At 38.0% G+C, this 15255-nt stretch overlaps 1 protein-coding gene across 2 annotated transcripts in view; it reads right to left on the minus strand.

Moving 5' to 3' along the window:
• LOC124612653 (pyrroline-5-carboxylate reductase 1, mitochondrial-like) overlaps window positions 1-15255 on the minus strand; it is a 174328-nt gene that overhangs the window by 13293 nt on the left and 145780 nt on the right. For both annotated transcript variants that reach the window (XM_047140965.1, XM_047140964.1), the window contains 2 exons: window positions 14924-15136; window positions 10353-10518 (listed from right to left, as the gene is read on the minus strand). In XM_047140965.1, the coding sequence (XP_046996921.1) occupies window positions 10353-10518; window positions 14924-15136 (379 nt within the window). The remainder of the gene's footprint in view (window positions 1-10352; window positions 10519-14923; window positions 15137-15255) is intronic.

Here is a 15255-nt window from a genome sequence, read left to right on the forward strand (position 1 = left end):
CACTACACACATCTGTCACCCATGTATCATTTACTCTTAATGCTATTTGTCCCTCTTCATGTCTGGCTCTACCAGTCTCCTCCTTCACTATATCCCATATTGTCTTTATTTTGTTATCGGATATGACTATCTTTTCCTTGTAATATATTTGCTTTGATGTCCGTATTACAGTCTTTAATATTTTGCAGTATTTCTTGTAATGTGCTATAGCATCAACATCGGAATTGTTTCGGATTGACAGATACAGTTTTCTTTTTGTTTTACAAGATACCCCTATTCCTTGAGTAATCCATGGCTTCTTTGTAGACTTTTCTCTAACCTTGGTAAGTTTTTGGGGAAAACAGTGTTCGAATAAGGTAAGCACTTTATTAGCAAAAGTGTTATATTTTTCATTCATGCCGTGAGCACTGTAAACATCAGTCCAGTGAATGTGTCTGAGGAGTGTCCTAAAATAATCAATTTTTGGCTTATTGAGTACCCTCTTGAGCTCAGATTTAACAGATTTTATATCCTGTTCAGTATTAACATTTAGCAGAACGAACTGCATGTCATGATCTGAGAGGCCATATTTTGTTCATTGGACTTTTCTATAAAGATATTACCAATGGCTGTTTGTGAGCAATTGGCTACCCTAGTGGGGAACTTTACAGTGGGAATTATGTTGAATGATAGTGTCACTAACTCAAATAAGTTCTTATTGAGAGAGTTTTTAAGGAAATCTGCATTGAAATCACCAGCAACAACTATTTCTTTGTTTTTGGTTGTTAAATGGACCAGTACAGCTTCAAGGTGATTTACGAACAGATTAAAGTTACCTGCAGGTGCTCGATATACACTTAATATTATGAAGGATTTTTTGTGAAATTCTACTTCTGTTGCACATGCTTCCATATGCTGTTCTAGGCAAAATTTATGCATGTCTATGTTCTTAAATTTATGACAGTTCCTGATGAATGTGGGAACTCTCCTTTCTCCATTTCTGATCTACAAAAGTGAGATGCTAACCTAAACCCTGTAACACTTAAAAGTTCTATACCAGTGGTCACATGATGTTCAGAGAGGCAGTTTATGTTAGCTGGGTTTGAGGCCTCTAATTCTATTATCTATGCAGATAATTAATTCATTAATTTTATTTCTCAGTCCTCAAAATATTTTGATGCAATAAAGATAGCTGACATTTCACATTGACTGAGTTAAAATTGGGTAGAGTTAAAATATCTGCTGACTGTTGAAAATTCTTAACCAATGGCTGTTTATGCTAATGTAATAAGCTAGAATTATGTTTTTTAGTTTCTTTCTCAAAATGAAGGTTTGTCTCAGTCCTAACCTCTCTTAAAATTTGGTTTCATTCTGTCCTCGCTACCCTAAAAAAGGGTCTTTTCTGAACCCTATAACCACTGGTATTTTATCACTCAGTGCCTCCCCCCTTTAACTTTCCTGCTATTTTACCAGCCAGTTTGCCCTTCCCCTTCCTGTTGAGGTGAAGGCCATGTCTAGTATAATCCCACCTATTGAGAGAATCAACAGGAACCACACCAATGTGTGATCCTGCACCTGACATAAGCAACCGTTACTACTCCAAATTAACTCCCTTGACAGAAGAGTTCAAATGGAGTCGGTCATGGCGCCCAAGAACAGATACAAACTCAACACTAGTATGCTTCGATGCTGATGCAATCTTTGCCAGGTCACACGCTATACTGTACCCAGGATCTCTGTCAATACTATTACCTGCCCCACCCACTATAACCATGGTGTCTTCTTTAGTGAAATCTTTGCAAAGTGATCCTAAATCCTCTGTCACCTGCTCCAGATCAGCACTAGGTTTAAAAAAAATTGGTGACCTGGTATTCTGATCCTAGTTCATCCTGCAAAGTTGGCCAACACCTCTGCCATGGGAACTACCTAACAACAACACTTTCTTTTTCTTTACTGATTTCCCTACATTCTTACTTTTCAATTTGCTGCCGAAAATTTGTTGTGCCCTATTTACACCTGCAACTGCTTGAGGCTCACCAGCTTCTAACTGAAGCAATAGGTCAAATCTATTTTCCATATTCACCACGAAACTGTCAGACAAAGTTGTAGGCCTGTTCCTCCTGTTGCCTGTTGCCACTTCCCACCTCTCTTTACCCTTCTCCTTCCTTAACCTGTCAAGATCTCCCCTGGCCTTGTCTAACTCAGCCTGTTCTAGTATCTTCCTATCTCTACTACAAATCCTACAAAACCACTGATGAGTCTTATTTACTTCTGCTATTCCCACATCACTAGTCACCCACATGGAAAAAACTACAGCACCCATCACACCAAAGCCCCGACCTAACGATTCTATGGCAAGTCAAGCACTTTTCACTCATGATAAACGTGATAGTTCATTAAGAATAAGTCAGTTAAATTACAGATAAATACGAAAATATGGTTCCACAAATTTGGCCCATATGCAACAATGTGTAAACAAAAACAACAGTGCAAAGTTTCTCAAACAACAACTTAAACTTTACTCTACTTTCCAGAAATGTCACCAAAGTCCTGTTGTTAACCTCCAAATCACATTTAACCTGCTCTTCTGGACTTTACACTTTTGAAGACTTGTGGAGTTTCTGTGTGGTAAACAAGCAGCAGTTTAATTTTCAAACCACCACTTGTACTGGCACAGAATAGCAGTGTGAGATCGTCTTTCATTGGCTTGTGACCAGGCAATGTATTCTCCTCTGCTGTTATAAAGGTACATTTGGCATTTGCATCAGATAACCTCAGAATATATGAGCATCTTGGAGTTGCTGATGAAGTTCTCTGCTGCCTTTTTGTCAGAGCTGGCTGCTTCACCTTGCCTCACAACACTGTTGTGCTTCATGCTCCACCCACGGCTTCTCTCAAACACTTCTTTGGCCACTGATAATGCTGGCGTCAACATAATGAGGTCAGTGAAAATCATTCTTGCCTTCTTACTAATGATGTCCTCATTAATAGTGTCATCTTGCAGTTGCTTTTCATTTATCCATATAAGGAGCAACCTTTCAAATTCATCCAGTATACAAAACTGTTGTTTAGATACTCTTGTCACTCCCTTTGAAGCATCCATCTCCGTAATCTAGTCCTTGTTCTTGAGGATATTGCAAATAATTGATGTAAACCGATTGTATGTGCATGCTAAATCAGCAACACTCACATGGTATTCATGTTTTGCAATAATTTTACATTTTATTTCTAAGGTCATTTTATTTCTGTTAGAGTTGTGCTCTTGCAACTTTAACTTCAGGGGCATTTCTATGAAGGTTATTAAAATTTTCACACAAAAAAATACTGTGTGAATGAAAGTTTATAAAAATATGTGATCACAAGCTGTACTAAGATGGTAGCAGAAAGAGCACTAAACCCAGACTGCAATATTTGCAAAGACATTGTTCATAAGCTGCTGCTGCTATTAATGAAAGGGTGTTCACATTGTTGAACCTTTCCCCTGCAGCATGTGAATGGCTGGTGATAGCACACTAAATTGTCATCACTCATTATGGGAAACATCACTCATTAGGTGAGTCATTTTTTTATAATTTGTTTTGCTCATTATGCAAATTGTGTGTTGTGGGAGGTGCTCCTTAAGTGTTGTTCCACTATACTTGGAAAATATCCAGAGAGACAGGAAGATTCCAGCTGGATTACATCATGGTGAAATAGAGATTCTGAAATTAGATATTGGATTGTAAGGTATATCCAAGTGCAGATGTAGACTCAGATCACAATTTAGTAAGGACGAAGAGTACACTGAAGTTTAAGAGAATCATCCACAAGAGTCATTTTGGAAGGAAATGCGATACTGATGTACTGAGGAATGATGAGACACATTTGAATTTCACTACAGATGTGGATGATGCAATAAGGAATACCAGAGTAGGCAGTACCGTTGAAGAGGGTTGGGCATGTATAAAAGTACGATCACAGATGTTGAACAGATGAACACAGGTACAAGGCAAGTAACTGCGAGGAAACCTTGGGTAACAGAAGAAATACAGAATGTTTATAAATGAATTCAGTGCTTTTAAAAATTAATAATAAATTGGTTTGTTTCTTTATATGGGCAAACCTTACAGCATAAGCAGTGGCAACTGTCCAAGTTTTTGATGCGCTACCCGCAGTTCACTTATGATGCTTAGGGCGCAGGTGTAGAATCTGTATCCAAGATGGCTTCACACCAGGAAGAGGTTTCCTTTGTTCTCAGGTTTGAGGTGTCCAGGCCTGTGGTTACAGTGCAGTGTGAGTTTCATGCACAGTTTAAGGAAGACCCACCACTCAAGAGTAACCTACGTAGGTGGTACTGACAGTTTGTGGAAACCAGATACCTTTGTAAGGAAAAGAGTCCTGGTCAACCTTGTGTGTCTGATGCAAATGTCGAAAGAGGTCACAAGGTATTCCACAGAAGCCCTTGTAAGACATTTAGTAAAGCAAAGCAGGGAACTGTTTGTTCAAAGGTTACAATGTGGAAGCTATTGCATAAGCAGCTATGTTTTAAACTGTACAAAGTGGGATTAGTGCAGGTCCTTATGCCAGCAGGTAAAGGAGAAATGCATAACTTTTGTGAAGAGCTGCAGTTAAAAATGAAGGGCAGTGGTTTTGTAGAAAGACTCATCTTCAGCAGTGAAACCACTTCCGATGTAAATGGTGAGGTGAACAAACACAGTGTCCGTATGTTTGTACCTGGGTAAGCAATAAACCACATATGCAGATAGAGCACCAGCATAACTCTCCAAAAGGAGTGTTTTTTATGCAACATTGCACAAGAAAGCACATGGTCCATTTTTCTTTGAACAACAAAACAGTGTCGGGTAATTCATTTCAAGGTATGTTGGAAACCTGGTTGTTACCCATTCTGAATACCAGTCATGATGACTACGTTTTGAAACTGGACTGTGATCCACCCCATTTTCAGAGAAATGTCAAGAGCTTCTTAATCATGTTCTTCAGTAACACTGGACTGGACGCGCTGCAGCAGCAAACAACAATTTTCTTCCCTGGCCACCCGTTCACCATATTAATCATCATACATTTTTTTTATGGAGATTTGTGAAGGTTTATGTACCACCAATGCTCATGTTCCCTTTTTGTGACTGGATAGAGCATTTACTGCAGACCATCATGGAGGACATGCTATATCAAGTTTGGGAACACTTTGATTACTGTGTACATGTGTGTCATGTGACCAAGAAAGCACATTTTGAGGGACTGTGATTAATGCATCAGAAACCTGGATGGTTGCCACTGCTCATGGTGCCCATATAAAGGAATAAATTGATTTTTTTATTAATTTTTAAAATGGAACCATTCGTTTATAAATGTCCTGTACTTCAACTCGTCAAAAAAAGAAGGAAGTAAAAAAAATGTTCATAGAAAGACAAGAATACTGCAATATAAATCCCTTAGGAATGAAATATATAGGAAGTGCAGGTCAGCCAAGGTGAAATGGCACCAGGAAAGATGTGAAGGAATTGTAAAAGAGATCATAGTTGGGAAAATTGACCAAGCATATACAAAAATCAAAACAGGCTTTGGGTAAAATAAAAGCAAAGGTGGCAATATTAAAAACTAAAAAAACTAAACTCCGCCCAAACAGGCCATGAAGGCCCAACAGTACCGACTGGCCTCCGTGTCATCCTCAGCTCCCAGGCGTCACTGGATGCGGAGATGGAGGGGCATGTGGTCAGCACACCACTCTCCCGGCCATATGTCAGTTTCTGAGACCGGAGGTGCTACTTCTCAATCAAGTAGCTCCTCAGTTTGCCTCACAATACTGAGTGCACCCCACTTGCTAACAGCACTCGGCAGGCGGATGGTCACCCATCCAAGTGCTAGCCCAGCCCGACAGCGCTTAACTTTGATGATCTGATGGTAACCGGTGTTTCCAATGTGGCAAGGCTGTTGGCAGCAACATTAAAAGTGCACTGGTAATTCCATTGTTAAATGCAGAGTCCAGAGCAGATAGTTGGAAAGACTGTGTTGAAGGCCTCTAAGGAAAACTTGTCTGATGACATGATAGAAGAACAAATTTCAATCAGTATGGAAGACAGAGAGTCCAGCATTAGAGTCAGAATTTAAAAGAGCTCTGGAAGACCTTAGATCAAATAAGACAGAAGAGATAGATTGCATTCCATCAGAATTCGAAAAATCATTGGAGAAAGTGGCAACCAAATGACTGAGTTGATATGTATAGACTCTATGAGACTGACATGTCATCAAATTTTTGGAAAAATATTCGCACAATACCGAAGCCAGCAAAGGGCGGTAAGGGCAAAAATTATCATACAATCATCTCATGCACCCAATATACTTACTAGAATAATATACAAAAGAATTGGAAAGAAAATTGAGGATCTGTTAGTTGATGATTGGTTCGACTTTAGGAAAGGTAAACATACCAGGGAGGCAATTCTGACATTTCACTGGCTAACGGAAGCAAGACTGAAGGAAAATCAAGTCACATTCAAGCATTTGTCAATCTGTAAAAAGTGTTTAGCAATTAAAATGGTGTAAGACACTCGAAATTCTGAGAAAACTAGGATTAAGCTATAGGGGAAGAAGGGTAATACACAGTATGTGCAAGAACCAAGAGAGAAACATAAGGTTGGAAGACCAAAAATTAAGTGGCCATATTAAAAGGGGTGTAAGACAAGGATGCAGCCTTTCACCTTTATTGTTCAATCTATACATCAAAGAAGCAATGATAGAAATAAAAGAAAGGTTCGAGAGCAGGTTTTAAATTCAGAATGAAAGGATATCAGTGATAAGAGTTGCTGACGTTGCTATCCTCAGTGAAACTGAAGAAGAATTATGGGGTGTGTTGAATGGAATGAACAGTCTAATGAGCACAGAAATTTACTGAGAGTAAACCAGAAAAAGACAGAAGTAATGAGGAGTATCAGAAATGAGAATAGCAAGTAACTTAAAATCAAAATTGGTGAACACAAAATAGACAAGGTTAAGGAATTGTGCTACCTTGCAGGCAAAATAATCCATGACAAACAAAGCAAGAGGGATGTAAAAACACAGAGAAAAGTCTACCGGTATCAAACATAGATCTCAATTTGAGAAAGAAATATCTGAAAATGTGTTTCGAGCACAGAATTATATGGTAGTGAATCATGGACAGTGGGAAAAGTGGAACAAAAGAGAATCGAAGTGTTTGAGTTCTGGGGCTGCAAAAGAATGCTGAAAATTATGTGGACTGATAATATAAGGAATGAGGAGGTTCTCTGCAGAATAGGTGAGGGGAAAAATATATGAAAAATACTGACAAGAAGAAGGGGCAGGACTAGAGACAAGCATTAAGATCATAGTAAATAATCTCCATGGTACTAGAGGGAGTTGTAAAGGGGAAAAACTGTAGGGCAAGACACAGATTGGAATAAATTCAGGGAGTAATAGAGGATGTAGGGTGCAAATGCTACTCTGGGATGAAGAGATTAGCATAAGAGAGGAATTCGTGGTGGATCACATCAAATCAGTCTTCTGTTGAAACAATCCCTGACATGATCATCATGCACATTAAGGTGGAAAGAAGACTGGCCAAAGGAAACAAGATACTCCAAGTCCACGCCGTTTGGCTTCACATTTATTTACAGAGGTGCTCATTTAGAGAAACATGCCAGTGTGTCATCGAACCTAAGGCTCCACAGAACCTTCCTAAGTATATGACACAGCAATTCCCACGGTAGATCATTTCTCTATGAATTACAGTACAATCTGTGAACAGTGGTAGAGAGTGCTTAACATTATAAAATAACAAATTGATGTTTATCATTATTATAAGCTGCCACATCACACTTTTGTGCATTATGTGACTTTATGATGATGAGTCTGCATCAAGGATAAACTTTGCTGAGCACTACTTGATGCAGTTTACTTGATCATATAACATGTCAGATATTCCCATAATATCTTAATAATTAACCGATAGTGCATAATAGTATCAAAAGCTTTAAGTTAAGAGATATGGATCATCAGATGTATAATCATGATGAAACAGTGTTTATAATCAAATGGTAACAACAGAAATTCCCATGTAAAAATTTAAGAAATAAGACGAGTTTTAAAATGAATTGAGACAGAATTATCCTCCTCTTTTTCATAAATAAATCAGGTAGTCATCAAGTGCAACCTTTTTGCATAGTCAAAAGTAAAAGCCTGAGATGTTTGAAGTTGTAAACATGTCATTATTACAGTTCACCTACATGCATTAAGGAATGTTGATGACACATGACATCTTTATCAGTGGTTTTGAGAAGACTTCTTCCATGAGTTAGAAAGCACCTATAATCGTGATAGAAGAACCCCTGCTATGCAGTGTTGCAGTCAGGAGATAGAAAAACAAAAATTTGTTTTTGTCTAAAAACAGAATGACATCAATGCAGCCACTGTATTGAGGCATCATATTAGTATTTGAGGCTCATTGCTGCCATGAACTGTTCACCACAATAGTGAATTCAGATGAGGAATGTAAATTTTCTTGAAATCTGTGAATCTGAAGACTGTTACATATTTAGTAGGACTGGTCTGGCAAAGTATCAGTCTGATCCTTATTAGGAATTTCTGGAACAAGTATTCCATTGAAGAAAATGTAACACATAAAGAATGTAGTGACACAGCTTCCAACTGCAATGACATTCAGTCTGCAAGCTATGTTCTGCCTTGCAGTATTCATCTTGAAGTACTGGACCAGTCGGCAGCTGCTGACGATGTCCAACCAAATTCACAGATCATAGATTAAAAAGACATCATTAATATCATACAAAATGAAAAGGGTAAAGCAGTCAAAGATGAGGATTGAGAAGAAGAAGTGCCTTGTCCTGGTCAATATATATTTCAACTGCTTTGTTTTATGAAACAAAACATCAATAGACTGCATCTACTAAACTGTATAATAATAGTGTTAAATGTATGGAAATCAAACTGTACAGCAATCTCCCAAAACAAGTAGAAAGTATTCAAGAATCAACAGAATTTTAATAAGCCCTAAGAGCATTCCTAAAAAAGCGTTGCTTCTACAGCACACAAGATTTTCTTGAATGTGACCTATCATAAATCTGTCATCCCAGCAGCCAGAGACTGTGGTCGTGTGTGTGCGAGTTGCATTTATGTGAGTGCATGTGTCTCTGATGAAGGCTTTGGTTGTTGAAAGCTCATTTTCTGACAGTCTTTTTGTTGTGTCTGTCTAGACTCGGCATTTTCATTATGTGGTGAGTAGTGACTATCCTCCTCCTCATATTGCTATCATAAACTAAATTAGATATTTTGGTTATCTTTAAAAACTAAATTGTTGTTTAGAAATAACCTATTGTCCATAAAGAACTTTCACAGTTTTATGTGGCCAGTGTTGTTATTTGAAGTTATTCTAATATTATTATTATGAATACATACAGATCATATCTTCAGTGTTATGTTCACTGTAGGAAAAAATGTTATGTATATGTATGTTATTATATCACCTGTTTGACTTGTCCCATATCGTTGTTCATTTCTGTACACTGAATGATTCGTGTATCAATAAAGATACAATTCAATACAAGAAGAAAGCATAGAAGATATTCCAAGTACATATGAAATATTAATAACATGAACAAAATGATTATAAGCATGGAGAGACAAAGTGGCCAAAGCATATTCAGTTGTTGCACGTGCTGAACATAAAACAATATGCACAAAAGAAAATGCATGAAATGACCCACAAAAAAAAAAAGGTTAACAGACTTCTTTAGAGTGATAGAAAAATGAACCTATTGTAGGTTACAGATGGTGTTGTAAATTACTAGTTTCAACCTGTTTGAAGGGTGTGCTGATTCTGCAGCTGTTTGTTTAATTAGTGAGAACTCCTCCAGTTGCTGCTGGTAACTTTATTGTGTCCACAACTGATTTTAGCTTTTACATTAGGCAATTTTCAAGTGGTCATTTGATATTGTTCCTCTACAATGTAGTCTTTTAGAACCACTTAAAAATGTCCTAATGTAAAGACTGAAACTGGTAGTGGATGCAATAAAATTCTCTACAGCAACTGGAGTGGATTTCATTAATTAAAAGGGTTGTAAATAGTTATTATTTTGTAGCATATTTTACATACCATAGTGTAATACTGTGTTTTATTTGGAACTACTGTAATGTTACTGTTGTTCATCAGTTATCTGATTGCTGTATTTGGTAAGTTTTTTTAAATGTTTTACTTCTAATACACTGTATGGTACAGTAAAAAATTGCATTATGTGAATTCCATTTGTTCAACAACCCAGTTGAAATGTCTGTTCATGATTAAATTTATTCTAAGTGACCACTTTCATTTCCAAAAATAATATTCATAGCAATGATGGGCTTACCTGCAGGGGAAGTCACATCATCACAAAGTTGTGATAAGTGTTGGTTTGACTCTACTGCTGTCTTGGCTGCACCTAGTACAGTTTGTGTCACTAGCCTTCTGGCCAATTCCCTTGGTAGGCCCATCCTCACACCTCCAGTACATAATGCTTCCATGATTGCATACACCTGAGTCAGATAATAACGTATGTTGTAACATGTATACTTCCCTTAAGACCAATGCCAGGGGTAATAGATATTTTCCTGTTTATTCATATTCATATCTTTATTTACCACTGACCATACACTGAGGTGGCAAAAGTCGTGGGATGGTGATATGCATGTATACAATGGCAGTAGTACCACTTACACACAATATAAAAGGGCAGTGCACTGGTGGAACTGTTATTTTTACTCAGATGATTCATGCAAGAAGGTGTTTGACATGATTATGGCCACACGACAGGAATTAACAGACTCTGAATGAAAAATCTCAATTGGAGCTAGACACTTGGGACATTCCATTTTCGAATTGTTATGGAATTCAATATTCTGAAATCCACAGAGTCAAGAGTGTGCTGAGAATACCAGATTACAGGCATTATTTCTCACCATGGACAATGCAGTGGCCAACAACCTTCGCTTAATGAGCGAGAGCAGTGGCTTTCATGAAGAGTTGTCTGTGATAACAGACAAGTAATGCTGTGTGAAATAACCACAGTAATCAATTTGGGACACATGATGAACATATACATTAGGACAGTGTGGTGAAATTTGGCATTAATGGGCAGACAACTGATGCAAATGCCTTTGTTAACAGCACAAAATTACCTGCAGTGCCTCTCCTGGGCTCGTGACTGTCTCAGTTAGACCCTACATGACTGGAAAATCATGGCGTGGTCAGACGAGTACTGATTTCAGATAGTAAGAGCTGCTGGTAGGGTTTGAGTGTGGCTCAATCCCCATGAAGCCATGGACCCAAGTTGTCAAGCTACTGTGTGAGCCGGTGGTGGCTCCATAATGGTGAGAGTTATGTTTATATAGAATGGACTGGGTCCTTAGTCCAACTTAATGGGAGCATTGACTGGAAGTGGTTATGTTTGGTTGACTGGAGATCACTTGCAGCTATTCATGGACTTCATATTCCCAAACAATGATGGAACTTTTGTGGATGACAAGGCACCATGTTACCAGTTTGAAGAACATTCTGGACAGTTTGAGTGAATGATTTGCCACTCAGATTGCCTCACATGAATCTCATCAAACATTTCTGGGACACAATTGAGGAGTTAGCTTGTACACATAATCCTGCATCAGCAACATATTCATACCTATGGATAGCTATAGAGGTAGCATGGCTCAATATTTCTGTTGGGAGCTCCCAATGGCTTCTTGAGCCAATGGCTTCTTGAGCCCCCTGACTTTTGTCACCTCACTGTACATACAATGGATTAGGCTGCATCTCTTATACATAATTACAGACATACATAGTTAACAATACACTTAATTACAGTCATAGATAATTACTGTCATTTAGTCATACATTTGCAATTTTAACATATGTTCACAATCTGTATATCAAGAAGTCCTGTTATATTATAAAACAGGATTTCAGCCAAGTAGTTATACAATGTTCTTTGAAATAATTTCCAAGATATGTACCATGCTGGGGGTAATAAGTTATTAAAGATGGTCACAGAGCTGATTCTGGGTGAGTGGGCTACTTTTACCAGTCTGTATCTTGGAATATCCATTTCCATTTTGCCCCTGGTATTCTGCTCATGAATATCTCTTCCTACGTGAAATTCTTTTATATTTATTATAATTTTTAGCTATGAGAGATGTATGCACAGGTTTACATTTTTGAGTATATTAAGTTTTCTAAACAGATGTTGACAGTGATCTCTTGGGTCAGTCCCACACATTTCTCATATGACCTTTTCTTTTTTATTTTCGGTATATCATGTATGATGAAGAGTGACCACCCCCCCCCCCCCTCCCCCACCAGCAGTCAATAAGAAATGTGAGACTGGAACAGACTAAATATATTATGTGAGTCATAGGTATTCAGAAGTAACTACATCTCATATTCTCTAGACTATATATATTTCTCTTGATATTCTTTAGCAAAACTGACTGAAGTGTACTCCCCAGGTCAACTTATAGCTAATATGACATCTCAAAATTTTAGCTGATTGATTTTCTGTATTGTTAGATAGTTCTAACAGAAGATAACGATTCTCACCTGTGTTACACAGAAATTATCTGGACGAGAACAATTTCACTGAAGCACCTAGTGATTCCAGTGACTTTTATTTTAATAATGAGTTGTCTTTATGGGTGGTAAACTATTGTTGTGTCATGTGTATAGTAGATCACAGAATAGGAAACACAACATGACAAATTATTGATTAAAATTATGAAAAAGAATGATCCAAAAACTGATACCCGTGGCACCCCATCCTCAACAATTTTCACCAGAGAATCTCTGTTTCTCATAGAGACAAAATATTTTTATTACTGAAGTATGAAGTACTTATTTTTACGGATGTATGACCCAGAAAATTCAAGCCTCTCAAGTAATATTTCATCAGGAATAGACTCAAAGGAGTATGTAGGTCACATAAAACTATGAAGGCTATGTTCTTATTTTAAAAAGCAGTGAGTATCTGGTTAGTAACATCAAGAACTCCTGGCATGGTATTTTACTCCATATGTAATAAAACTGATTCTTTGGAAAGAGGTAATTTTCTTCAAAATAATCACTTAATTGATTGTATACAAGAGTTTCAAATATTTTGGAAATTATTGGAACTATTGAGATTGGACGAATACAGAATAAGGAATACCTTTAAGAAAATGGCAGCTGTATTCACAAAAAGTTGTTTGTGACCGAAAAACTGGGGCTTACATAGAAAACTAATTTAAAAATCTGAACTTTAATTTACACTGAAGCTGTGTTAGAGAAGTAGGCACAAGCATAGAACAGATTGGACACATACCACAAAAAGGAATACATTTAACAAAATGGGAGCTGTATTCACAAAAACTTGTTTGTGACCTAAAAACTAGGGCTTGCATAGAAAACTAATTAAAAAATCTGAAATTTAATTTAAACTGAAGTGCCTGTAGACAGGCGGAACACTGTGCATTGGTTGGCAATGTCTATATAAGAAAAGAAGTGTCTGGTGCAGTATGGCAGGTTATCAAGATTTAAATGAGTTTGAGCGTAATGTTATACTTGGCACATGAGCAATGGGACACAGCATCCCTGAGGTAGTGATGAAGTGAGGATTTTTCAATACAACAATTTCATGAGTGTACTGTGAATATCAGGAATCCAATAAAACATCAAATCTCTGACATCGCTGTGCACAGAAAAAGATCCTGCCAAAAAGGACCAACAATGACAGAAGAGGATCGTTCATGACAGAAGTGCAACCCTTCCACAAATTGCTGCAGATTTCAATGCTGGGCCATCAACAAGTGTCAGCATGTGAACCATTCAACAAAACATCATCTATATGGGCTTTCCCGCGGGGCTGCTACGGTCGCAGGTTCGAATCCTGCCTCGGGCATGGATGTGTGTGATGTCCTTAGGTTAGTTAGGTTTAATTAGTTCTAAGTTCTAGGGGACTTATGACCACAGCAGTTGAGTCCCATAGTGCTCAGAACCATTTGAACCATTTGAATATGGGCTTTCAGAGCTAAAGGCCCACTCATTTAACATTTATGACTGCACGACACAACACTTTGTGCCTTGCCTGGGCCCGCCAACACTAATATTGGACTGTTAATGACTGGAAACAGATTGCCTGGTTGGACGAGTCTCATTTCAAATAGACATGCATGGTTACGGAGGCAACCTCATGAATCCATGTCAGCAGGGTTCTATTCAGTCTGGTGAAAGCTCTGTAATGGTGTGAGGCATGTGTAGTTGAAGTGATATGGGACCCCTGTTATGTCTAGATACAACTCTGACAGCTGACACATATGTAAGCATCCTGTCTGATCACATGCATCGATTCATGTCCATTGTGCATTCCAATGGACTTGGGAAATTCCAGTAGGAAAATGTGACACCCTACATGTCCAGAATTGCTGCAGAGTGGCTCCAGGAACATTCTTCTGAGCTTAAACACTTCCACTGGCCACTGAACTCCCCAGACATGAACATTATTGAGCATATCTCAGATGCCTTGCAATGTGCTGTTCAGTTGAGATCTCCACCCCCTCATACTCTTTTGGATTTATGGACAACCCTGCAGGATTCTTAGTGTCAGTTCCCTCTAGCACTACTTCAGACATTAGTCGAGTCCATGTCATGTCATGTTTCAGCATTTCTGCATGCTTGCAGGGTCCCTACATGATGTTAGGCAGGTGTACCAGTTTCTTTGGCTCTTCAGTGTATATAGGAACAGCGTTAATCAAGACTCATATTCCCAACCAAAGGCAGCATCAAAGAATATCAAAAAGAGAATAAGTTGTTAACTGAAAATTAAACAGACTGAAATTAGCACAAAATAGTATTACTATCTTCATGGCATTAATTTAGTTGTGAATAATGAGAGCAAGGATAATCTGAGCTACTTACATATGCTGGACCAGACCCACTTAATGCAGTAATAGGATCCATATAAGTTTCAGGAACCTCTTCACAAGTTCCAATTGAGCCAAACAACTTTTTTGTCAAATTTATGTCCTCAGGTCTGGCTGCACTTCCACAAGAGAATACTGATGCCGCACAACGAACAGTTGCTGGAGTATTAGGCATCACCCTGATTACACGAACATCTTTGGGTAGGCTCTGAAAGGTAGGAAATATGAACAATTTAAATTGAACAATGGAAGATCCAGGATGGAATGTAACAATATTAGAGAAGAAAAGTTGCTACTCACTATATAGTGGAGATAATGAGTCACAAT

The sequence above is a fragment of the Schistocerca americana genome, chromosome 4 (genome assembly GCF_021461395.2).
Source record: "Schistocerca americana isolate TAMUIC-IGC-003095 chromosome 4, iqSchAmer2.1, whole genome shotgun sequence".
Lineage (NCBI taxonomy): Eukaryota > Metazoa > Arthropoda > Insecta > Orthoptera > Acrididae > Schistocerca > Schistocerca americana.